At 49.3% G+C, this 25,502-nt stretch overlaps 1 protein-coding gene across 1 annotated transcript in view; it reads left to right on the plus strand.

Annotated features, from left to right (window-relative positions):
* Positions 1-25,502, plus strand: part of IRX6 (iroquois homeobox 6) — a 40,377-nt gene that overhangs the window by 9,990 nt on the left and 4,885 nt on the right. Inside the window, exons 2-9 of the mRNA XM_040633086.1 lie at positions 19,034-19,152; positions 19,287-19,838; positions 20,680-20,867; positions 21,031-21,111; positions 21,847-22,043; positions 22,686-22,891; positions 23,097-23,404; positions 24,253-25,023. Of these exons, the coding sequence (XP_040489020.1) occupies positions 19,034-19,152; positions 19,287-19,838; positions 20,680-20,867; positions 21,031-21,111; positions 21,847-22,043; positions 22,686-22,891; positions 23,097-23,404; positions 24,253-25,023 (2,422 nt within the window). The remainder of the gene's footprint in view (positions 1-19,033; positions 19,153-19,286; positions 19,839-20,679; positions 20,868-21,030; positions 21,112-21,846; positions 22,044-22,685; positions 22,892-23,096; positions 23,405-24,252; positions 25,024-25,502) is intronic.

A 25,502-nucleotide genomic window follows, 5' to 3' on the forward strand; every position in this document is an offset into this window, starting at 1 on the left:
AGCATTTTAATAAAAAAAAGATTTTGGCTGCTGCACGGGTCTGAATCACGGGCCTCTTGCATGGTTCTATGTCCTCAAAGAGAGGCAGCCAGTAGCATAGCTGAGGTTCAGTGGAGCTCCCGGGCCTCTCCTCCAAGCTTCCCCCCCACACACCCCCCACCTCCAAAACTCTACCTCAGGCCCTAGGAGGCCAACTGGAGAGCCAAGAGGAGGCCTCCTTTCTGTTTCCCTTGCAGCCATGCCTTGCCTTCCCCAGGCAGGCGAGCCCCGGAGCTTCCCCCCTAAATGGCTGGCCCAGGCTCTAGCCGCAGCCTGGTCCAGCCCCCCACCCCAACATGTGGGCAGCAGGCTCCTATTTCCAGCACTAGGCTTTTCTGCGCTGGGAGTTGTGAGCTCTTGTCAGCACCTTTTCTCGGAGCTTCTTTAAGCGGCTCGCAGGCTGAGAGGGAGGGCCGGAGTTCCAAGGGCACTGCTCATTGCAATCAGTGCATGCAAGGTGTGGGTCCCAGGACGACGGTGAGATCAGACCACGAGGTCCAAAGGGAGAAGACAAAGAGAGTCCACACATAGGTCCCTTGGTTCCTTCACTTGTTTATAAAAGTACCTCTATGTGTCACACCGCATCCTACACGATGGGGTGTCATAACATCGAATGAACGTGATTCCTAGTTTCGTGGGAAACACCTAATGCAACCAGAACATAATAAACTAACAATCGAGCTAGGAGATAAAGAGGGGCTTTGGGATTTTTTTTTTTTTTTTTTTTTAGGTGGACCGTTCTTGTGGTGCAAATCGACCCAGTGCTCTTTGCAAGGAAATCTGGATAAGTCACAGGAATGCAGGGGGTCCCTCTGAGAAAGGTCAAGGAAAAAATGTGGAAAATGATACATTGAAGAGTAAGTCCTTCGAGAGTACTGGCTGGCTCAGTTGGAGGAGTGTACAACTGTTGATGTCGGGGTCGTGAGTTCAAGCCCCACGTTGGGTGTAGAGATCACTACAAACAAATAAATAAATATATGAACTGGAAAAAAAAAAAAAAGAATAAGTTCTTTTAACCGAAGGGCCCTTTGTTTGCTGGACACTGTGATGATTTGGAAGTTTGGGGCTACCTAGTTCATTCCACCGGTCAGGACATTAAGAAGGAGGGAGGGGGAGGAAGGAAGACAGAACAAGAAGATAGGCTGGAGTCTGGTCACTTCTGAGACCCATGAATACATTATGTGAGTTCATAATGTTAACAATTAGTAACATTTTTGCTGATCCTTGCAATCACCTTGGAAGCAGACCCAGGACGAGGGTGAGCAGAGCGAGGTCGCTAGGGGGCCACATGTAAGGAGGTGCTCACTCTCAGGGTCCTGCAAGGGCAGTCAGCGCCTGATGGTGGGTTCCCCCTTAAATTCTGTGCAAAAGGCAGCTCATTCACCTTACCCTAGTCCCAGCCCTGCCAGGGAGCTTTTAAAAATACTGATTCCCGGGCCTCACCCAAAAGGTTCTGATTTCAATTGGTCTAGCGATGGGCCTTGGCATTGAGATATTTTAAAGCGCCCCAAATGATTATAACATGCAGCCAGTTTTGAGACCCGCTGATATTAGGAGTGAGTCGGACAGTTAGGTAGTCAGGGCCAGGGTCCCCAACAAGAGAACATGGAGTCAGGACAGCTAGAATAAAACAGCACTGACATCCTGTTTTGCAGCTTAGACAGGACCGCCCTGACATCACAGCCTTTGCAGAAATAACTTCTGCAAAACGTCCTAAAATAAGGCAGTTAACCACAACGCATTTGTCACTATCACGGGCAAGGGGCGGTTAAGACATAAGCCCCCAGATGTCAGCAAAAACAAAGACCATCAGCACGTGGACATGAACTTAGTAGGTAGACAGATACAGGACCAAAGCCCAGAGGGGCACAACTCTGCCCACCCTGATGGCTTAAGATAGTTCTGCAACAGAGCTCATAAAACCCCCTAAACTTAGAAACTCTGGGGCAACCCTCTCGGGCCCCCTCCCTCTCCGAGAGCTTTGCACTTTTGCTCAATAGCCTTTGCTTTGCTGCCACCACCCCACTCTTCGCCTGGTCTACCTCGTCATTCTTTGAACAGCGTGACCAAGAACCGTGGGCACTAAGGGGACAAAAACCCTGTAAGAGCAGTTCTCCCCACGCAGGGCACCGTGAGCAGAACTGTTAGTGATCAAATATTAACACTTCAGCCAGCCATCGATGGTCAGATTCTCTGAATACACTTGGCTCTGTCCTGGGCAGCTGTGCCAACTTCAGATTTCCCTCTTCTGCTGATGCAGGGCCGCTCCTGATCAGAATGGCCATTGCGAGGACTCGCAGACCCTAGCTCACTGAATCCTGGGGACAACCCTGAAAAGGAGGTATTACCACCTTCATTTTATGAAGAGGAAACCAAGGCCCAGGGAGGTTAAGCCCCTTGTCCGAGATGCGCGCAGAAAGGAAGTAGGGTGTAGTATTTCACCCTGAGTTTGCCTTTTTTCAAAGCACGTGCTCTTCACCTCCCACCAAACTATACAGACTCTCTCCTAGGCGAGTGGCCACCTGTAATCAATGACAAACATGGCTCTGTATCCGTGATCTGGGAGTGATTTTACTTACAAAGGTCCCTTGTCCTTGACCTAGGAGAAAATCAAGCCACTGTCTGGCTTTTTACCTCTAGTCATTGGAATTAGCAGGTGTCCAGTTCTATAGTCCAAGTCTGACTAAGGTTGGATTTCCAGCTTGCTTCTGGCTCCAGGACGGGGTCCCGTGTGTCCCTGCCCAGGCCTCCAGCTGATGGCAAGTAAGGCAAGTGGGGTGCTAGGTCCATGTTAATTCTCCACGCTCCAAAGCACTCAGCCAACGGCAGCTACCATGCAGAAACACGTAAGTCACTACTTACACGAGTCCTTGGAATGACAGGCCCCTTGGACTAACAGTCACAGGACATGCTGGGGAGGTGCCCTGAAAGGCTAATGCTTGGTTTCCTGAAAGGCACAGAGAATGAAGGGGCTGGAGCAAAGGCAACCCCAGATAGGGTGTCTTTCAAAGTCAACACCATCACAGAAAGTGCAGCACCCCAAGACCTCAGTACACTTGAGTTGAAAATGGGATGGACTGAGGTTGGAATCGTCACAGTTTGTATTCTGCACAGTGTCGGCTCGTAGCCACGGAAATATCCATTCCTTCTGTCTCTGCGGGCAGCATCGCTCTTGTGCTCGAGATCTTTATTGGGCCCCCCACTGTCTACTAAGCCAAGTAAAGTTCAGGTCCTTCACTTACGGGCTACATGAACTTGGGCAAGGCTTCCACGTCCTGTAACCACTGCTTCATCGTTGATAATATGGGGCTAATAATCATAGCAAGTACTTGTGGCAGATGGATTACAATGTGATTTTGCAGGGGCTTCCTTTTAGAGATGAAACCTATTTCCCCACCCCTTGAATCTGGGCCAGCCAAATAAAATAGCGACTGTGTCCCAACTCCAAACCTAAGCCTCAGAGGATTTGCATTCTCCTGTTGGTACCTCAGCTCCTGCCACTTGCATGGGAATGAGCCCAAACTAGCCTGCTGAAGGGATAGGAAAGCATTCAACAGAACCTGTCCAGCTTAGGCCTTCTTACATCAGATCTGCGAACCTCTCTAGACCCCTGGTGAAAAATAAATGATTGTTATTTTAAGCGACCACATTTTGGAATAGTTTGTTACACAGTGATAACTAACTGATACACTATCTCATCAAATTTTTATGGTTATTAAGTGAGAGAACGTATCCAAAGTGTTTAGAACAGTGTAAGTGCTCAATAAATACCAATTAGTATTAGTAATCATACTAACCGTAGTAGCACCAGCTGAAGAAAATACTCTAAACTCTCGCAATGCTCAGTGTATCCTGTTTATCTTACAGTACGCTATACCTGAATTTGAGTCCCACACTGACATATGCTCCATACATACTTTGCACATCTCACAACCTTAATTTCATTATACCCTTCCCCTTACCTAGAATGTTCTTTAGTGTATTTATACCCCAAAATCATCTCTGGCCTTGAATCCTTAGCTGAAACTTCTACTTCTCCAAAAAAACCTTTGACGATGACCATCGATAGAACCGATTTCTCATGCTTAGCACCTTGATGATGTATCATGAGATCATACTTTGCCTTGTTTCAGAGTTATGTCTGTCTGTCCTGCATGACTTTCAGGTTTCTGGAAGCAAACCTGGGGACATGTTCACCTCTGCTCTTCCCCAGTGGACCTAAATCAGGAACAGTGAAAATAAAAATGTGGGGTGCCAGTTGGCTCTAACCAGTTGGTAGTCTTCAGGGAGCGCTAAGTTGAAAATTGTGTCCACCTCAGTCAGGTCTTTACCTACAAGAAGTGGGAAAGGGGCAACATCGGAACAAGCACTCAGATGTTTGCTAATTATGTTCAGTTTTAAAACTCCCTAGCTGAGGGAAGGAAAAATAAAAGAAGATGAAATCAGAGATGGAGATAAACTATAAGAGACTCTTAATCATAGGGAACAAACTGAGGGTTGCTGGAGGGGTGGGGGCTGGGGGGTGGGCATGAAGGAGGGCACGTGATGTGATGAGCACTGGGTGTTACATACAACCAATGAATGAGTGAACTCTACCTCTGAAACTAATAATACACTATATGTTAATTAATTTAATTTAAATAAAATAAAATTTTTTAAAATTTTAAGAAAAAAAAGTCTGTATTTGAAACAAACAAAAATGATACCACACTACATTCCTCTCGTATATCTAATCGTTAGCTCGTCCGACTCTCAGGACAACCCGGTTTTATTATTCTCTGCTTTACAGCAGAGGTTAAACGGCTCGGCTGAAGTCACTCAGCCAGAGGCAGAACCTGAACTCGAATGTGGATCGCCTGCCTTTTCACACAGGCTTTTACTGTGGGATACGAATCGTCCTAACTGACATCATAGCCCCAAGTTTATATTTTCACGCACCACGGAAATTCACTTCAATTATGTAAATTGGAATATTTATTTAAAATACGGAAAAGTACAACATAGCCACACGCACGCATGCACACGTGTGTGCATGCACACAACAGAGGGACATAAAAAAATCAAAGAACTTGCTTTTAGTTCTTTCCTCCCATAATTTCCTGCCATAATTCTCCATGTGGGCAAGGGGGCGTGGGCCATTGCTGTTGCTGTAATGGCATCAGAAGGCCACAATTTAGTGACGGATTTACTCAGTGCAAAATGAAGATCGTATTTCTCATAGAGCAGTCTTGGCTGGGGAATAAAGGTGTCCTGGTAAATCCAATTTTCTGGTTAATAAAAAGTGACTACCTGGAATATTATACAGTCGTGAGGAGCAATGCATTAGAAGTACTTACAAGAACATCAACAGGTCACCAAAACAGAATGCTTCATGAGAAAAGAAGGGAAGAAGGCCAAACCTTCAGTACAGTCCAACTCACGTAAATTAAACACACATACTCAGAACCACATTAGACCATGGACGGAGAGCACCCATGTGCTTATCAGGGGAAGGGGAGTGGAAATGGAAATCAACAAAAAAGAAGGAATGGGGTGCCTGGGTGGCTCAGTGGGTTGAGCATCAGACTGTGGGTTTTGGCTCAGGTCATGATCTCAGGGTCCTGGGATCGAGCCCCGCATCGGGCTCCCTGCTCAGTGGGGAGCCTGCTTCTCCCTCTTCCTCTGTGCTCTCACTCTCTCTCTCACACTCACTCTCTCTCAAGTAAATACATAAAATCTTTAAAAATAAATAAATAAGTAAAAAGAAGGGGCTTCACTCAAACAGTGATGATAATTGGCTAAGAATTGAAAACTGTGAGTAGCATAAATCCACGACAGAGGTCCAAAATTTATGAATTAAAAACAAATTAATTAAATTAAAATTTCTGTATAAACTAAAAGTGGATTTAAAATACACAAGTACCTTAACTGCCCTCATAAGTATTTCCCCCAAATGTACTTTATTGTGGAAAATCATTTTCTCTTCCTGCCATTCCAAAAATATATACAGGGGTGCCTGGGTGGCGCAGTCGTTAAGTGGCTGCCTTCGGCTCAGGGCGCGATCCCGGTGTTCTGGGATCGAGCCCCACATCAGGCTCCTCTGCTATGAGCCTGCTTCTTCCTCTCCCACTCCCCCTGCTTGTGTTCCCTCTTTCGCTGGCTGTCTCTCTCTGTCAAATAAATAAATAAAATCCTTAAAAATATATATATACAAAACATGTTTTGTGGTCAAGGTGTTGGGAATACAGAATAATGTACTCAAGGAATTGCTAATATTTCTTGTACTCAAGGAATTGCTGATATTTATTGAACACCTATTAAATGCTAAGCTCTGCCCAAGATGTGTTATATATAATATTATTAATTCTCGTAACATAATAGCAATTATGTTCCCCTTTTTAAAGATAAGGAAGCTAAGGCTCACAGGTCAAGAATTGTACCCAAAAGCATGGCTAGGAAGTGACAGCGCTGGAATCCAGACTCATCCCTTTGTCCTCAAAGCCCAAGCTCTTTCCATGGTATCACGCTACATAGCTGGTATTGGGGCAAAGTGAGGGTAGAGATATAAGACATCCCTTCTTGTCTCCCAGTAGCTCAGGATAATTATGATCAACACAATATGGGCTGTGAGCTCCTTGAGGGCACACATCTCTTCTCCTTCACCCCTACAGTGGCAGTGTTCAGCCCCATGCCGGACTTCACATTCTTGTCAGATGAGAAAAGTAACTAACAGCACTAAGAATAGAAGTGTGCTTTGCTGGCTGTACTCTCTACTGAATCACTTTCCAAAGAAAGCACATTTTATTGTATTTATCCTTTTACATATAGACCAGGAAGTTGTATAGATAACCACAGATACAACCACTTAATTGGTATCTTATAATACGAGTAACCACGTGCCGGCATGGGCCAGAGAAGGTTCTTACCCACTGCCCAGAGTTGGAGATTGTGTGGGTTCTTCTACTGAAACAGAAGGATTTGAATCCAGTTACCACACCCAGCTTGCGAATCGCCATCCTCGCCCCATCACCATCATACCATGACATCATCATCCTCATCATCAAACATAGTCCATGTGCCAAAGCCTGAGCTAGCATTTCACGTGAGTCCTCTCACGGAACAAACTTCTAAGTTAATGCTAATATTCATCCTATTTTATAGATGAACATTAAGATCCAGAGAAGTTACTTGCCCGAGATCGCATAGATAGCAAGCAACAGAATAGTATGTTAGTCGGGATAGGTTAGAATGTGCTTCGATGACAAACATCTCCCAAATCTCAACGGCCAAACTTTCACAAAGTTTGCTACAGGGCTGAGAATCCCAAAACCAACCAACCTTCATGCAGGGACTCCAGCATCCAGTGGCTTTCCCAGCTCAGTGTGAGTTCTGCACATTCGCAGAGGCAAGGGGAGAGAAAAAGGAGCATCTCTGTACAGAGACTTCTCATTGCCTCAGCTCACAAACAACTCACAGCCCTCATCTTTCTGCAGCCCAAACTAGTAACACGGCCCTGTCCGACTGCAAGGAGGCTTGGAAGTGTTCTTTCTGGCCGGCATGCCCAGGAAGGAAAGGAGAAGTGTATACAGGTGAGCACTGGAACCATCTACCACGGATAGGGACTCTAAAGGCCTCTCAGTCCCTGGGGAGACCTGAATCTACCACAGACGTTATTTTGGCTTCTTGAACACTTCTGTGGGAGGAAGGGGCAATCATCATGCACCGTGCCCTGACCCGGTGCTCAGATCCTTACGAGACCACTCGCATGCATTATCTTTTACCTCGCATAATAACACCACGAGATCGGCATTATCTCCATTTTTATAGATGAGGTCACTAAGACTCAGAGGCTACGTGACTTTCCCAAGCCAGAGCTGGGAACCACAGCAATGGTTTTCTACCTCCCAAACCAAACTCCATCCGGCCACATCACCAGACCGTTGCGTTCACTCATCTGTTACTTTACAAAATCCGTTCAAACGTGTTCTGGATTTTGCATTCACGATATCCTCTGAGGTTGGTGAGGAACCCCTCCATTTCACAGGTGAGGATGCTGGAACTCAGCAAGTCTACGTACATACTTCAAAAGGTCATGGAGCCAAGTCCAACCAGGGGCAGAGAGGAAACACCCTCTAGACAAAGAGTTCCAAGCCTAGGGAGAAACGAAAGGTAGAAGGCCCCCCAATCTCATCTTGGCAGCCCAATCCCGGGAGGGAGAGAAGGCAGGAGAAATTCCAACCCCTGCAGAGTTCATGCTCTTAAACACTTATAAAAGCTTTAAGATCCAGACAAAATCCAGACCTAAGTGCAAAGGTTACCGGAGTTAGGATTTTATTGCCAGATGTAAATCCATCTTCTCTAAGACCTGCTCCAGGTCCCTTGTGCCTCACTTGAAATATTTCATGTGTGCTGAATGGATTTGTTGGCTCCCTGTTGCCTTCGTAAATTATGAAGTCCAAGTTTCTTAGGGCCTGGATCCAGCAGGGGTGGCTCTAACTGCCCCACTCCAAGCACTGAATGGAGGACAGCTTTGCTTCATTCGTGGGGGTTGCCCTGATTTACTCTTTGATCCACCATTTTGGACTGAAGGGGGGAGAGGTACTACTTGGCTCACAATAGGTCCCCCCAACCCAGAGCTGACCGGTCCAGCCACAGAGATACTGGACCAGAAACGGACTGGACCAATTAGATTCTCTCTCTCTCTCTCTCTCTCTCTCTCTCCTTTTCTTTCATTATAAGAATATGACACTTATTAAAAAGAGCATAGATTTTGGAGGCCAAGACTCCTTAATGGCAGCCCCCTGGAGAGAAATTTCCACAAGTCCTCTTGCTCTTAATCTCTAGATGTGACTCCCCAAGGTTGGATGTCTGAGCCACCCTTATATCCTACTGTTCTTTTACCTTTTGTCCCCCCAACTGAGCCAGGGTCCATCTGTTGCAGCAACCAGAAGAATTTGGTGAATACGTGTTAACCCACCCACCCTCAAGACAGAGACACATCATCTTCAGCCTTCCCGTCACCCACGACCTACTGTTCTGTATTTCTTTCCAAAACTCAGCAATTTCACCTACTTTCTTTTGGAGCTCCCATGGAATGGTACAGGTGGGTGGGGAAGGCAGAGAAGCTGAGAGTACATGCCTGGGCGAGAGAGTTCTAGAAGACTCCACATCCATCAGCATCACTACGCAGGACAGCACTAGAACCCAGAGTCACCAACCATAGAATCAGTGAGACCTAACCTCCTTCCCAGCCGGCCCCTTGACCACCATCTCTGATGCCGTCCCATTCATTCCTTCCCTTCCATCCTACTATTATGATCCCCAAATAGCTCCCTGCATGGCTCCACCTACGCCATTTCCTCTCTCACCTGGAACCCCCCCTTCTTTCATTAGAAACCCAGCTTGTCTGTCACAGCTTGATCTTCTGCACACACAGCTATAAGGCAATTAGTTAAGATTAGTTACCCCCATTGCCCATGACGCTTATGCTCCCTCATTGCACTTAACAGGTGTTGTATTATTATTATTTGATTTAGTTCATATCTGTGCCCCCCATTGGATTACTTGTTATTTAAATACCTCCTCCCACATAGGACTAATGCTGCCAAATTAGCCCTCAGGCGCCTCTGTACAAAGCAGACTTTGGGGTTCGTTTCCTTTTTTTTTTTTTTGAAGTCCTTCCTGAAGACATGCAGCCTCACGGGAGAAAAGTCTACAAAGATCGAGTTCTTAAATGTTGAAGTAGAATGTATCATAAATGCTGCCCCGTGAGCTTGCGTGAGCCTGCACAGAACTGAAGGGGAAAGTGGACAGTCGGGGGAGGGGGCAGGTGAGTGAGCAGGAGACAGCGAGCTGTGTAAAGGGAAAGCTAGCAGAGAAGAAAAGAAGGCCAATCTCAGCAGAGTCTCCTTTGCTGTTAGCCAGCTCTGTGTGCTCGCAGATCTTTTTAGAACACGGTCCTCTGCCAAGAGTGCTCGTCAAAATGTCCCCTGGATATTCAGAGGAAAAAAATACTGATCTCCTCCTCACGGAGAAATCCTACCCAGGTGTCAAAAAAGGAGGAATATCCATGGGCATGTTGGAAAGGTGTACAGTAGATCAGGAAGTGAACACGATGATATCATTCATCGTCTAGAAGGTACCTAACACTTCTGGGTGGTTACAACGTACCAGGGTTTACATAGCAATGTCTTAAGTCATCCGAAGTCTATGTGGCAGGCTTCTTTTTTTTTTTTTTTTAAGATTTTTATTTATTTATTTGACAGAGAGAGAGACAGCCAGCGAGAGAGGGAACACAAGCAGGGGGAGTGGGAGAGGAAGAAGCAGGCTCCCATGGGAAGAGCCTGACGTGGGGCTCGATCCCAGAACTCCAGGATCACGCCCTGAGCCAAAGGCAGACGCTTAACCGCTGTGCCACCCAGGCGCCCCATATGTGGCAGGCTTCTTATCCCTATTTTACTGATGGGGAAATTGAAACACAGGAACTAAGAAACTTGTTCAAGATATCATGGCTGGCAAGGGGTGGAGCCACTCTGGGGCAGCCTATAGATCTCTCTATCTATCTATATAGATTAGATAGATAGATAGATAGATAGTTAGATAGATAGATATCTTGCTATACTACCTGGTCTGCTAACATCCGTGCTCTCAACCACCATGCTATCTTGTCATTAATTACGTGTGTATGTTTGTGAAAGAGAGAGACTTTATATATAACTTATGCTTATATGGCTTGTATTAACATAGAACATTCTGGAAGGCAGCCAAGAAACTGTTAGGAGTCCACGCCTCTGGAGAGTGGGAATGAAATAATCAGATGACTTATGTGTCTCTTGCAACACCCCCCCACACACACACTGTCTTAGGAATTCATTCAGCTGTAAGTAATAGAAAACTCAATTAACGGAGACCCAAACAAAACCAGTTTATTTGTCTGACATAAACTAGGAGTCCAACTGGTGGTTTATTGGCTCCCCGATACCAGAGCTATTTTGTGCGATTATCTTGGCTTCACGCTCGTGGAAACTGCTCTTCCTTGCTTTATCTATTTATTTACTTACTTACTCGTATCTTCACCACACATTTCGGTATTTTAGCTGCATCCCTTGTTCATTGTCTGTCTTCTGCTCTAGGATATCAGCTCTATGAGGATGGGGATTTTGTTTGGTTTACAGCTGTATCCCAGCACCTTAGAATCCTACCTGATACATAGTAAATACTCAATAAACACATGTTGAACCAATGAATGGATGAATATTGCTGCTTCAACCATCGCGTCCATGTTCACGGACTCAAAAGATGGGGAGGGGGGGACACCACTGCCTCTGACCTCTTTTATCACGAAAATAAATGCTTTCCCAGAATCCTCCATGCAGATTTCCTCTACGCCTTATTAGCCGGAATTGACTTGCGTGGCATGCTCCTCTCCCCCAGCAAGATGCTCTAAAGCCAGGAGCAAGTGGCCATGACTCCAGATGGCGACCCCAGACCACACCAGGATGTGCTTAGCCAGGAAGAAGCAGCGAGTGGCTATCAGACAATCATTTCACCCACAGGGAGTTTGGCTTTTTCCCAGGTGCATGTTTTACTTTTATTTTATATTTTTTTCTTGAATACAAATGTCCAGGCCCCACTGCAGGCTTGCTCAGAATCTCAGGGGGTGAGGCTGGACATGTGTACCTGGACAGGTGCCCAAAAGACTTTGATGTGCCATTGTGATAAAAACAAAAACAAACAAACAAACAAACAAACCTTTCCAGAGAGGTATAAGGTAACAGGGAGATTTTAGAGTCCTGGAAAAGGAAGTGTGACCTGATTCCCATAAGATGTTAAGCCTGAGAGTCCTTTATAGTTCACTGAGCTCAAGCTTTCCATTTTTCAGATGAGTAAACTGAGGCTTCCAGAGGCAGAAAGATTGGTCCAGAGCCTCCCGGAGAATCAGTGGGAGTTCCAGGCCGGGTGCCAGCATCATCTCTCAAACCAGTGTCTTGCTCTCTTCAGCTCTTGGCCATCTTATTCTCCATATCAGGTATTTAAACCCAGGGGCAGGACCCTCCCATTACTCATGTTTAACTTTTACAGAGAAACAACCAAGTATCAATTTTGCCTTCCTCTGTTAACTGTGTAATCTAGAGTAATAAATTAGTCCCAAAGCAAAAAGATGTCCTTAATCCCCAGGCTGCTTTTCCATTCCCTGTGGTGTTTATAATGTAAAAGGAATTTTAGTGGCTAACATCCACTCTCAGCCTTCCCCTTTCTATATGTATAAATTTATATTTCATAATTATAGTTGCAGGTTTCCCCTTTGCTCTGCCCCTGCCCTTGAGCTGGAGAGTGGCACAGGAAATGGTTTACGTTCTCTGGTCTACCCTGACAGTCTAATCCTGCTCGTGTATTTCATGCTGTCTCCGTCAAGTCCATTTTCTCTCCACCACAACACAGACACTGTGTCTAAGGCCCCCATCTCCACAGACTCAAAGCAGTGTGGGCCCGGAGCAGACCAAGGCGTCCCTCTGAAAGATCTCACAAGCCAGCTTGGGGACAGACAGTTTCTCAAATGCAGGCGAGGAGACCCACACCAAGGTCCTGTTGATGGATTTATTATCGAATCCAATCACAAAACCAAAATGAAAGAGCAATGTGTGACCATCCCAGAGACAGGAATACCTGCTGGCTACACCTCTCAGAGCCTGTACGGAACTCCAAGGTCAGACTCGGGGCTTTCTTGCCAAAGGTGCTGGAGCCCATAAGCGGACCACGCAGCAGTCCAAAGACCCCGGGGTTCCTGGGTTGCCTCAAATGCTAATCAGTTATGTCACCTGAGCCAATGGCTTAATCCCTCTGAAACCCAGTTGCTCATCTGTGGGAAGAGGGTAAGAAAACATACCTATTCCACCCCCCAGAGTGTCTGAGAAAATGGGAGAGAGCAAGTTATGACCGTACACTGCATTAGCCAGTAATGTGGGTAGAGTTGAAGCAACTGAATCACGGATTCCTAAAGTTGCAGCCAGCTGTATTCCATTCCATTTCCATCAACCAATATTTATAAGATGCATTTTCCCAGTCGTTCAGACATTCTATATGGCTCCAGTCATCAGTCAAAGGCAAAGGTGAAAAATATCAGCTGAGAATTCTAGGTGTTCATGTCCAAAAGACCAAAACGTCTATCTGGCTGCCCCGATTTTTTTTTTTTCATTTCTATCCAGATATGTGGTATTGTGTAGACATCAGAGAGTAAGAGGAGCAAACCACATGTGAGACAAGAGCCACGGCAGCTCAGATCAATGACATGTTAGATGAGGTGGTTATTTCTTGAAACTGCATCCCGACAATTAAGCATCTACTCTCAGACTCACTGTTCGCCCATGACTTTGCCCCCAGCAGCCTGAGTCCAGACCCCAGATTTTCAATACTAGCTCTCTGACACCAGGCAAGGGAAGCTCTCTTAGGCTTCGACGTCTATAAAATGCAACAAATAATATCTAATTTCAGACAGACATGATAGCTAAACTGTCAGTCCCACGGGGTCAGAGATTTTCCTTGCCTTGCTGACCACTAAATCCACATTTCTCTAGCAATGCATCATGTCCGGATGTCTTGAAAATACTTAACTCCTTAGAAAGTCACCTGCATGAAGGCAGGAAAATCTTTTGTTCAGTGCCCAACCTGGTCTCCTAGAACTATGCCCAGCATTTAGTAGCCACTCGATACATAGCTGTTTAAGAAATGGTATGTGTTGTTCTTCCTAGATGGAACAGAGTCGTGCTAATTGAACAGAAGGGCCAGCAGCCTCGGATTTTCTTCTGTCCTCACTGGCACTTTGTACTGTGTGTGTACAGAAGAGTTCCACAGGCCACTGAGATGATTCTCTTATTTTGGGGTCAAGGCTATTTGCGTCGCCCCCCCCCCATACTACATGAGGACCGTGGATGATCAGGGGTCTCCAGACGGCTTAGAGACACCACAGTCTGTCAATAACAACTCATGCGATGGCGGAGGGGGGGACGCAAATAGCCTGGACCCCAAAACAAGAGAATCATCTCAGTGGCCTGTGGAGCTCTTCCTGCAGACAGAATTTCAACAGAACATTGCAATAGAGAAAATTCACTGCAAAATTCCACAACTTCTGTCACTATGAAAAATGTCACGGAAGGAGATTTTTCTTAGAAAACAGCAACATGCAGAAGTAATCAGGGCTGGAAGCCTTGAAGATGGATGAAGAAAACAAGAGGAACAGATCCAATAGCTCTGGTTTTATGAATAGACTATTCCGCCCCCTCCCCACTCATTTGTAAGACCCTCGTGAGATCTTTTTTTTACAGCAGGTTATGAATCATCTTCATGATATCTTTAAATGGATGATCAATACTATATTTTCCCATAAAATGTTTGGTTTGAAATCCGATTTTAAGTGCATTAGAGTTTTTGTGCCCCGAATCGGTGAACGCCATAATAAATTGTCATCAAATATGAAAGAAATACAGCATAGATTAATTGCCGTATTTATTTATGAGTCTATAAAATACCTTGTGAGAGTCCTGGCACATTTTTGGGATACCAATTTGAACCTTCAGGAAAGTTAAAAGCATTAAAAGAGACTGCAAGGAGATTTATGATCAGAATGTTTTTAATTGCAGACCCAAGCAGACAGGCAGGTATTAGAATGGCTATGCCCTTAATGGGCATGTCTCGTGTGTTCCTCTTTTTTTTTCCCCTTTAAAAATGATATACTTCCCATATTTTTATTGATTTGTGAAGATCTGCCATAAATCACCATGGCCAGCACGTGACATCACAAATGGTCCCAGCTTCCCTAAAGTAGTGGGCCCCAGGTGGCACAAAAAAAGGCGGCTCCTGGCCAGTTCTAATGCTCGGCTTGAAAAGTAGGAGAAACCACAGGGAAAGAGGAAACGGGAACGTACTCACAGGACAAACATGTAGATGGCTCGAAGCTGCATATACTTTCACTGAAGCCTCCACGTCGACAGCAATGCAATCCTTCCCGGGGAGGAATAACAAAGTATCATCCTTATACACTGCCCGTTAAGAATGTTCGAGTCAGAGAGCTGTATGCAAGACTTCACAGTCCCTGGCTGTCCTCAGGGCCAGCATCCCGGCAGCTACCTTCCCCGTTTGTCCAAGCCATGCGTCTGTCCCCTCACTGTTCACTCAAGGCCACCCCTAGGCCCTGTCACAGAGAGGGACAGGACATAGCATCTTATTCTAGCAGATCCTTGCAGGTTGTCCTTTTTTTCTATGTGCATTTGTTTCTTCCACCCTAGACTTTGTCTTCAAAAGCTGTTCTCTGGTTTTCAAATCCATACATCTGTTGTTTACTTTCCATTTTAATTCCATGAAAACAGGAGATGCCTTAAGCTTATCATTAGAAAGATGTTACCCTCCACGGGATAAAAATAATCAAGACTTTCTATATACAAAAACCGCTTCGCAAGCAAGAACTTAATGCACCAAACACCCAGTCTACTGACACAACAACAAAGCTTTAAAAAAAAATAGATCTCTACTGACAATAGTCACTAACTAAATTCCGTTCCTTGTTTTTTTAAACCAGTGTAGATAGATAGCCTTAAACTTGGCTGGAGTTTTTAGGGTTTTTTTTTTTTTTTCTTGTTCTTGTTGCTATTTTTGTTTCGTGTGTGTGTGTGTGTTTTATATGTATACTTCTCAGTCACAGCTGGGTCTGCTTGCTGATTTCTATTTTAATGGATGATCCACATCAAATTGCTAAAACCCCCAAATTATTATGTAAGTGCTTTCATAATACAGGCTGATAGAAAAGCATGTCATAGAGGTCCGGAACTGGGGCGCTTCCAGCGGCACCTCTTTAGACATTTTCTCTGCTAAACGTTTTCACTGTGTCATCGCAGGGCACTACGTGTGAATTCTCCGAGTCCAGCTGAGTTAACCACATCTCCTGGCCGGGTCTGGCTTGATGTGTGTTTGAAATACTCTTGCGGAAAGACCCAACGTCCAGCGGTCCAGATTCTGGTCCCTCCTCTGTCAGCTACTGGGTGATGTGATCTTGGATTCGCTTCTCACGTCTCCAACTTCCTTACCTTGAGCCTTAAAACAGATAAAGCAGAGGTGTTTCGGATAGCTCCCCGAGCACACTAGGAACGCAAAGGAATTTTATTATTGACAAGCTATGATTTTTAATGCTACGCTCAGGTTTGTACCTGCTTTGCCGAGACACCAAGACCTCCGCATTAGATCTCGTTGTTTTACCTTGTTCAGAAATTCACTCTATTTGCCACCTTCCTGACAAATGACATTGACACCCTCATCTGGGAATGATTGCCTTTTTATTTTTTGCTCCTGATGCCCAGCCTGCTGTTGCCAGTATGCACTCAGGCCAGGCAGGGACTCACTGCCTTTCACAATCAGAGGCCACGCACACTACTTCCGTCAGAACAATTAGTGTTCATTTCGGCTTTACTCGGGGAGACCTGCAGTGACTGATCAGTATAAATTATAAATGCGTCTGTCCAGATGCACTTGTCCATTCACGCATAGATTTGAGGAAATTTCATTCTTCCCAGTTCAAAAACAGCCACTAAGAAAAAAAAAATCCATACTTAAAAAAATATAATTTAGCGCGTTTTCATCTATGTTACCATGCCCATAGACTCGCACATTCCATCTGTGGTTTGAGGCAATGGAACTTGATTTGGGGCGTTTCTGGGTTGTTATTCACCCCTGCCCCCTGTAAAATCTGCTGTCTTTATAAAACATCAGGAAATGAGGGTTATTTAACCCAAAATAATACAATAGGATTCCTGTGTGTGTGTGTGTGCTGGATCCAAGTTTATTGTCAGAGACACATCCTTTTTTTTTTTTAAGTTTTTATTTTAATTCCAATGAGTTCACATACAGTGTGCTATTAGTTTCAGGTGTACGGTCTAGAGAGTTCGCCCTTCCATACATCACCAGTGCTCAACACCCCGTCACCTATTCCCCCCGCCCACCCACCCCCTCTGGTAACCAGCAGTTTGTTGCCTACCATTCAGAGTCTCTTTCTTGCTCAAAGACACATCCTTTACTCTGCCTGCTCAAGACCTTCAGTGAATTAAATTGAGGCGACATGAACTTCAAATACACAATGCGGATAAGTACCCTCCATGCTCCAAATAGGCTTCTGACTATTTACTTTATTCATAACTGTTTTCATGAAACATCAAGGCACGCGCATAATGCAACAAGAGATCTGTACCATTCATATGAGACACTTTGGGTGGAATGACTCCCTCAAATATAACTGGGAGGGTCTGCACGTCCTAAGTCTGTCTCCTCACTTCAGTACAACTGCAGGCGGATACACACACAATTGGGCATTTTTCCCAAAACTAAATTAATCAAGGCTAAACAAAGCAATGAAAAGCCAGAGCACTCAGCTGCCAAAGTGAGTGCCTGTCCACAGCCAGGAGGATGAGAACAGATTCCATGGCCCCTTCCTCGAACCAGACTTTCCAAGAAAGACTTGTCTTTACCTGAGGTCTCTGGCAGACAAAGGTCCATATTGGTTTAACTCACTGGCTCCATTTTGTGACGAGGCTCTGAAAATAATGAGAAGAGGACACACTTCATTCTAACTGTTTTTAGGGAACCCCATTTCACGCTCCAGGTGGTCACAATCAAACCCCAGGGGCACCAGCTAAGTTTGCTAGAGTCTCCCCGAGAAAGAAAGAAGAAATCAAGGTCTCCCACGCCTGGAAGTGGCAGCCTTCCTCCCCAAGACACTCTGATACTGGAAAGTAACTTTGAAGACAATAGAAAGCTGCCTTCACATGAAACCTGCTCTTTCATTTGTTTTCCTTTTCTACATAAGAAGAAAAACACCCAGGAACCATCATAGCCCTTCCCAATTTACTTCTCTACTGCTTCTCCTCTCTCTCTCTTTTTGTTTTCCCTCTTGAAAAATCTTGTTGCTTTTTCTCTAATCCTAGAGAGCAAAGACAAGAGGTAGGCCTGGAGGCCCTGCACACAGCATTGATACCGCGGAGGTCTTATAAATCAGCAAAAAATCAATACATTTTATATGGTAGCTTCTCCTTTGCAACCAGATCGCCAGGGGACATAACTAATGCTTTTTTCTTCACCACCATCCCATTTTTCTGTCATAAAAAAAACAATCTGCTTAGGAACGAATGGGCAATCAAAGTTGCTGAGTAAGTATTTCAACTATCTAATTTTATTACTTTACAATTGACATACCTTCCCTGTGGAAATGTTTGCAATTAATTAATTAGCAGTAATCTTCCCCAAGGGACTAATTTAATGAATTCTCTCCAATTCTTACTTTAAAAAAAAAAATAGCTTAGATGTATCCAAGCTGTAAATGTGTGGATGTCTCCAAAGTGCATTTTGAAAAATCAAGGGATCTATCTATTACGGGGCCTTTTTATCACTAAATCAATCCGGCGATAACGATAATTCTTTTTCTAACTGGGAGTTTCCCGGGTTGAAGGCAAGGTTTCTCCAAGGTAAGGACACTCAGCAGCAGCAGCCAGGAAACCTCGCTGGGTTCGTTAGTATTTGGAATGAAGCTTGTCCTCCTATCGATAATCTCAGGCTGAGGATGCTGTTTGCAACGTCTGCAGAGCCTGGCGCGTTCTGCAACGTTGGTACTGGGGTGGGGCGGGGGTAGCCAACGTTTTTCCAAAAGAGGTAGTTGGCTTCGGGGCCTCTGCAAGGTTCCAGAAGAAAACTCAAGGCCAGGAATCCTGGGCCAGGGCCCTAGACTGTGCCTGGTCGCTGGGCTTCCTCCTCGCCTCGCCAAAACTCAGGGCCGAGACCCCGGTCGTTCCTGACCTCTGGGCCACACGCTCTCGCGCTTCAGCTAGAAAATACAACAACAGGGCCCTTGAACCAATCCCCCCAGATTCCTGCGGGAAGGTGCAGCGAGGACCTGGGAGCGCGTTTTGTAAATTCTAAAGTGCCCTGACCCTGTGAGTGAAAGGGGAGACTTTCTGAGGTTTCTGGCCTGCCAACCCTAAAGCCTGAGTTCCACTCGGATATCGGCAGCAACCCCCGAAGACCTCCTCCCATTAGACTGGACGCCCCCTTTCACCACCCCCAAGCCCCCGACCCCAACATCGCGGGTTTGCGGCCCTTGAGGCTCGGGGCCTGGGGAATCGAGCCTTCGGGTGCGCAGAATTTACAAAGCTCACAAATTAGCCGCCGGGGGTCCGGGGCCAGGCCTAGAGGACGCAGCCCCCCTCCCGGCACAGACGAGCTCCTCCGCCCCTCAGGGCCCCTTTGAGGACCCCTGGGTTGGAGGGGGGTGGTCAGATCGCCGGGCCCGACCCCGCGGCGTGGCGGCGGAGCGCGGGGCAGGGGCCGCGGTCCCCGCGCGCTGAAGCGCGGCTCGCCAGCGCCACCCCCAGCGGAGCACAGAGGCTGCAGCTCGGCCCCGGCGCCTTCCTGTGGCTCCCCGGCTCCCGCGTGGACACAGCGGTCGGTGCGCAGGAAGCGGCCAAGCCTCGCCTACGGAGGAGAGGCCTAGGGGTGTTCGTCCGGCGCCTGCAGATGCCAAGGGTCAGACTGAGCGCGTTTCCAGGCGGAGTCCGAGGGGAACTGAACCTTGGCCTCGAGGGGGCGCTATTCGGCCTGTTCGAGGGCCAGAAGGCTGCCGAGAAGCCCCAGCGTCGAGGCCCTGGCAAAGACCCGGGCTCGGAGAGCCTGGATCTAGCTAGAGTCCTGGGGAGGCTGGGGTGGAGAACCAGATTTCGGAGGACAAAGACGGGCGGGCCAGTGGGACCCACCGACGCTGCCCGGGCTCGGCCCCAACGAGTGCGGGGCCTGTAGCGAGAGCAAACTTTTCCGCAGCGGAGGGGCGGGGGAGCCGGGCTGGAAGCTTCTCCCCGGAGTCACTGCTCTCCTCCACCTGCCCGTGTTCAACCTCCGCCCAGCCTGCGCCCACCCCTGTTCCCTCCCCTCCCCCTTGCGCCTCTGTTCACTTAGACTCCTCATCTCTCTCCTCTCCCCTCCTCCTTCTCCCTCTTGCCTTTCTCCCCCACTTTTCTCCTCTTTTTTCTCTTATCTCCTTTTGTATTCTCTCCCCCCTCGCGGCCCGGCTCGCTTCTCTCCTCCTTCCGGCCGCAGGGGAGGAGGTAAACTAGCTGCGCCCGGGGCCTGCGCGGCACAGAGGGAGGCGTTTCTCCTACTTCTCCCGGGTAATTTGGAGAGACTGTATGTGCGCGCGCGCGCGTGAGCTTAAAGCGAAAAGGGGTAGGATCCAGCGCCCAGCAGAGAGGGTCGGGGTCTTTGACGTTCCTCACCAGCTGCACAAACCTCCCGGAACAAGTGTGAGTGTGGGTGAGAGTGCGCGCGCGCGCACGGGCTGGCTTCGCTTGGCACGCTTGGTGGCCCGGGGCCCCAGGGCCCGGGGGCCCGCCTGGCGGCCCGGGATTACCGTGACGTCACATTGAGCCTCTGGCCACCTTGGACTGGGACACCTCGGGAGCCGCACAGCCCCGCGCCGCGCCTCACCTTCCCTCGCCACCGCGCGTCTTGGGCAACCCATATCCTCTCCCTTTTCTTGCCCATCCATGGGCCCTTCTGTCTTCCGGACCACGCGGGCCGGAGGGGCGCCTTCTGGAGCGCAGGGCTCGGCAGCCGGACTGCCCTCGGCTCTGCCTCCAGTCGTGCCAAGCGGGCGGAGGAGCCGGCGCTGGGCACCCGCAGCCGCGTAAGGAACCGAGGCGGCGCGCAGCTGGAGGCGCAGAATTGCGGGGCTGAGGCGGGAACTCGCAAGAGAAGAAGGAAGCGGTCCAGGGACAGCCACCATGTCCTTCCCGCACTTTGGACACCCGTACAGCGGCGCTTCCCAGGTAAGAAGTGCCTCCATGGGGGATGGGGGCAGACTGGGGGAGGGGGTGCCCAGTGCACGCGCCCACCGCTGAGCGCCCTCCTTTCGCAAGAGACTCCGGGGGAAGCCAGACTGAGCAGATACGATGTACCACAGACCCCTCCGACACCCCCAATCTCTGACAGAGAACGTTCCACTCCCCCACTGCAAGCTGGAAAATCGTGTGACCCGAAACTTGGGCACCGACCACGCGCTCTCTCGGCGAGGTGGGTGGGATCTCGAGATCTTCCACACAGGCCGCCTCATCGTACAGATATTCGCGGTGACCCCGAGATCCCACCTCATCTTTTTTCAGTTGTTTGCTTGTAGACTTCTGTTCTTATCCTCTCTCCCTTCTCTGAGTGGGTCCAGGCTCTCTGCTTCCAGTTCCTTCGATTTTTTAGATTAGGGTGGGTGTCATGCAGTGACAAGTGTTTCCTGGGAAAATTCTGGGGACACCCACCGCTGTTCTTCTGCTTCTGCCCAGATTCTGGGGTCTGGTTCCAACTTGACCTCTGACCCGCCTTGTGATCTTGGACAAGTCTCCCTGGTCCTCATTCCCTATCTATAAAATGGGAGCAGGAGTAAGACGTGATGCTGGTCTCTAAGGCTAACTTCTAGCTCTGCCTTTGTAGGATCCCTATGATGGGGGCGGGAGGAGGGGTCCGCGAGGGAACCAGCGGAGCTGGGCTCCTGTAATTCGCGTTTCGGAACATTTCCGACGCCTGCACCCCTGGGACTCTGGAGCCTCAGCCACGTTTTAGGAGTATCTATAAGGGCAGTTTGGATAAATTGCGTCTTCAGATAATTCCCATCCGAGCAGAACGCTCCGCACACGGGGGCACGTAGTTAATGTGGAATGGCGGAGTCATCGGGCAGTGCACCTCTCTCGCCCCCATAGTTTCTGGTGTCTGCAAGTTCCAGTGCCACTTGCTGCGAATCCGCCCCGCGCTCCGTCCCAGATGTGGCCTCAGGCTCCACCCCGGCGGCCGCCCTCTGCTGCGCATCCTACGATGGTCGGCTGCTGGGCAGTGCGCGGCCGGAGCTCGGCGCGGCCTTGGGCATCTATGGAGCCCCATACGCCGCCGCCGCCGCCGCCCCGAGCTACCCAGGCTACCTGCCCTACAGCCCAGAGCCGCCCGCGCTGTACGGGGCGCTGGTGAGTACACCGCTCAAGCCTGGGTCTGGGGACCAGGACCCATCCGGCCTGGGGGCATGAACTGCAGCAAAAGGAGAAACTCAGTGTGACATTTCCAGGGAAAATCTAGGAAGGAGGCAAAAGTCCGAGGGAAGGAAATGGGTAGGATTGTATATAGCAGTGCGGGACGGGAGGGGAGGGGAGGACGGGGGTGGGGGGACCACATCTTTACAGCATTTTACACTTTGCAGAACACCATTCTGATTAAAAACCATCTGTGCTTCTATTCATTCTGTGAGGTAGGCAGGTCTCAGTTTACGGATGAGGACGTTGAGATGCAGAAGGCTTCAAATACCTTGCCCAAAGTCCCAAAGATACAAAGGGCCAAGGAATAGTTCTGGAAGGAGAGTAAGGCAGGGAAGTTCCCCAGCTGGCAGGGAGGGGGTTGGGGAGGAGTCACGAGTGGTAACAGTACTAGTAAGAGCTAATATTTACCTACTGCCTTGTCTGCACCAGGAATTCTGCCAAGTGGTCTTCTTCAATACCTTACAGGTACTATTGTTATTCCCAGTTACCACGGGGAAACTGAGGCATAGAGCGGGTAAACAACTGCACCCAAGATCACATAGCCAATGCGAGTGGTGGTACTGGGATTTGAACCAGGTTTTTACTCCAGGGTTCACACTCTTAGCACTCTACCACCCAGCCTCTTCCCCAAACGTTGTCCTGAATTCTCTCTTCCCACACCGCCCCCGCCAGAATCCGCAGTATGAATTTAAAGAGGCTGCAGGGAATTTCACACCTGGCCTGGCACAACCAGGAGCCTATTATCCCTATGAGCCGACTCTGGGGCAGTACCAGTATGACCGGTAAGGCACGGGGTGCATGGGTAGCTGGCCTTGCAAACCCTTCCCCCCTCCTCTGCCACAGGGCCCACCTGGGAAGAGCCTGGGAAGGAGGGGGCGTGCATGAGGAGGGAGGAAAGCTGAACCTCATTTCCAGGCCTCAGACTGTCTCCTGCCTGCAGCCCCAGGTTCTCAGACTCAGAACTGTGAGCCAGGTTCTCCCCCCCAGGTACGGAGCAGTGGAGTTGAGTGGCACGGGCCGCCGGAAGAACGCCACCCGGGAGACCACGAGCACGCTGAAGGCCTGGCTCAACGAGCACCGCAAGAACCCCTACCCCACCAAGGGCGAGAAGATCATGCTGGCCATCATCACCAAGATGACCCTCACCCAGGTGTCCACCTGGTTCGCCAACGCACGCCGGCGCCTCAAGAAGGAGAACAAGATGACGTGGGCGCCCAAGAGCAAAGGCGGGGAGGAGAGGAAGGCAGAGAGTGGAGCAGAGGAGTCCCTGGGCTGCCTGAACAGTGACACCAAAGGTACCCAAAATGCTCACCACCCCGCCTTAGGGTTTTTCCAGCCATCTATCAGGCCCACTGCACTTTTGCAGCCGCCTTGTGGAATAACTTTTAGGGCAGCACTCCTTTACTTACCCTTGCACTTGTGCCCCCCCCCCAAGACTTCTGGGCCTTTGCCTGGGCAGTTCCCTCTGCTTGGAATTCCCTATGAGACTGGCTTCTTCTGACTTGTGAAGTGTGGGCTGGAAACAGCCTCTCCTGGCCGCCCAGGGCTTCTGGCCTCCCAGGCTAATTTAGCTCCCCAGTCGTTTCTATCACATCAGCCTTTTGTATTTTGTTTGCCATACTTATCACTGGAGAGCTGTCTACCCCTTGGGGAACAGCAGCTCCACTAAAAACTGTCTTATTCGCTGCTGTATTCCCTAAATTCCTAACACCTAAATGCCTAATGAAGTCTGGCACATAGATGGCACTCAGTAAATATTTGCTGTATTAAGTAATACACACCAGCTACCTGTGGGTGTTGAAATTGGGCGCGGGGTTGGGGGGGGAGTCCTCTTGGGTGTCTGCTTGTTTTATGGTGGAGAAACTGAGATCCACGTCTCAGGCAGTGAAAAGTGGTGGTCTCCTTCCACCTGAAAGGAGGAGTCTTCCAAGGAGTGGGAGCAGGGCTAGGGCCTCCATTCTTTCCCAGGGGGCAAGCCCGAGCCCTGGGGCAACTGTAAGAGCCGGTTTGGCCAGCCTGGTGAATAACTCCAAGAATGCCCAAAGTGCAGAGCGATCTTGCTAAAAGCTTCGCGGGGATGGGCACTCCCGCGGATTTCCCTTGGGGCCTGGGGCTTTTCTCACTCGCTCCTGATTTCCTGCAGATGGTACTGCAAGCCAGGAGGCTCGAGGGCTCCGGCTGAGTGACCTGGAAGACCTGGAGGAAGAGGAGGAGGAGGAGGCCGAAGAAGAGGAGGCAGTGGCCACAGCTACGGACAGGCTGGTTGAGTTCCAGAAAGACTCGCAGTCGCTGCCCGCGCCCTGCGCCGCCGCTCGGGAGGCCCGGCTGGAGCGCAGGGAGTGCGGCCCGGCGGCGCGCCCCTTTGCATTCTCGGAGCCCCCGGGATCCGGAGAAGCTGACTTCCTGCGGGCCGAGCCCGGGGGCCCCAGGTTGACCATGCACTACGCCTGCAGCGAGAAACCACGCATCTGGTCTCTGGCGCACACTGCGGCCGCCGGCGCGGTCGAAGGTGCAACGCCAACCCCTCCCAAGCCGCGAAGTCCCGAGTGCCGTCTGATACTGGGACAGCCTGCAGGCGCGGGCGGCCGACCCGCCGTCCCCAGAGACTCCGTTTGCGAAGAGTCTTCCCGCGTAGCCAAAGCCTTTGGAAACCGCCCGTTTGCCCCGCAGGGGCTGCTGATGAACTGTGCGCCGTGCCCGCGGCGGAGGGAGCCCGCAGTGCACTGCCAGTACCCATCTGGAGCAGAAGGTAGTGGGTCCCCAGCGGCGCTGGGTGTGTCAGCCCCAAAGACACCTGCCCGCCGTGCTGCCCAGCCAGCGCGCACGGCCTCTCTGCCTCTCGGGCATGCCTGTATTCAGATCCGGAGCGGGACTGTCCCACAGCACTCCTTGAAACAGCAGCTTAGAAATAAAAGTACTGGTCCCCCCCTCCTTTTAAAACCAAATAAAAGTCAGAGGCTCAGGGTGAGACAGTAACTTACCTAGGATCGCTTAGAAAGTCATGGAAAAGATGGACAACCTGGCTCTCTGCCCTGGTGGCCTGTGTTCTGCCGAATGGGCCAGGTGGGCACCATCGTGACCTTCTGGCTCAGACACCCGTGTCCCCTGCCTGCCCTTCAGAGGAGGTCAGCTGGCCCCTGCCATGCTTCTACCAAGAGTTTTGCTGGGGCTGGGCAGGAACCAGGGCTTTCCAAGAAGTCTGGGGGGACCCGCCAGATGCATGCAATTGGGTTAAGGCCAGTGCTTAAGTCCAGCTGGTAGCCCGGCCCAAGCCCCACTAAAACCCCTGGGGAGTGTAGCCCAGGCCTGGTGCTGTCCCGGAGAGCACGCACCCCCCAGAGCTCACCTCCAGTAGGGGGTCACTGCCAGTCAGAGTCTCCTGCCCCTGGCTGT

The sequence above is a fragment of the Ursus maritimus genome, unplaced genomic scaffold, assembly GCF_017311325.1.
Source record: "Ursus maritimus isolate PB19 unplaced genomic scaffold, ASM1731132v1 scaffold_19, whole genome shotgun sequence".
NCBI classification, from domain to species: domain Eukaryota; kingdom Metazoa; phylum Chordata; class Mammalia; order Carnivora; family Ursidae; genus Ursus; species Ursus maritimus.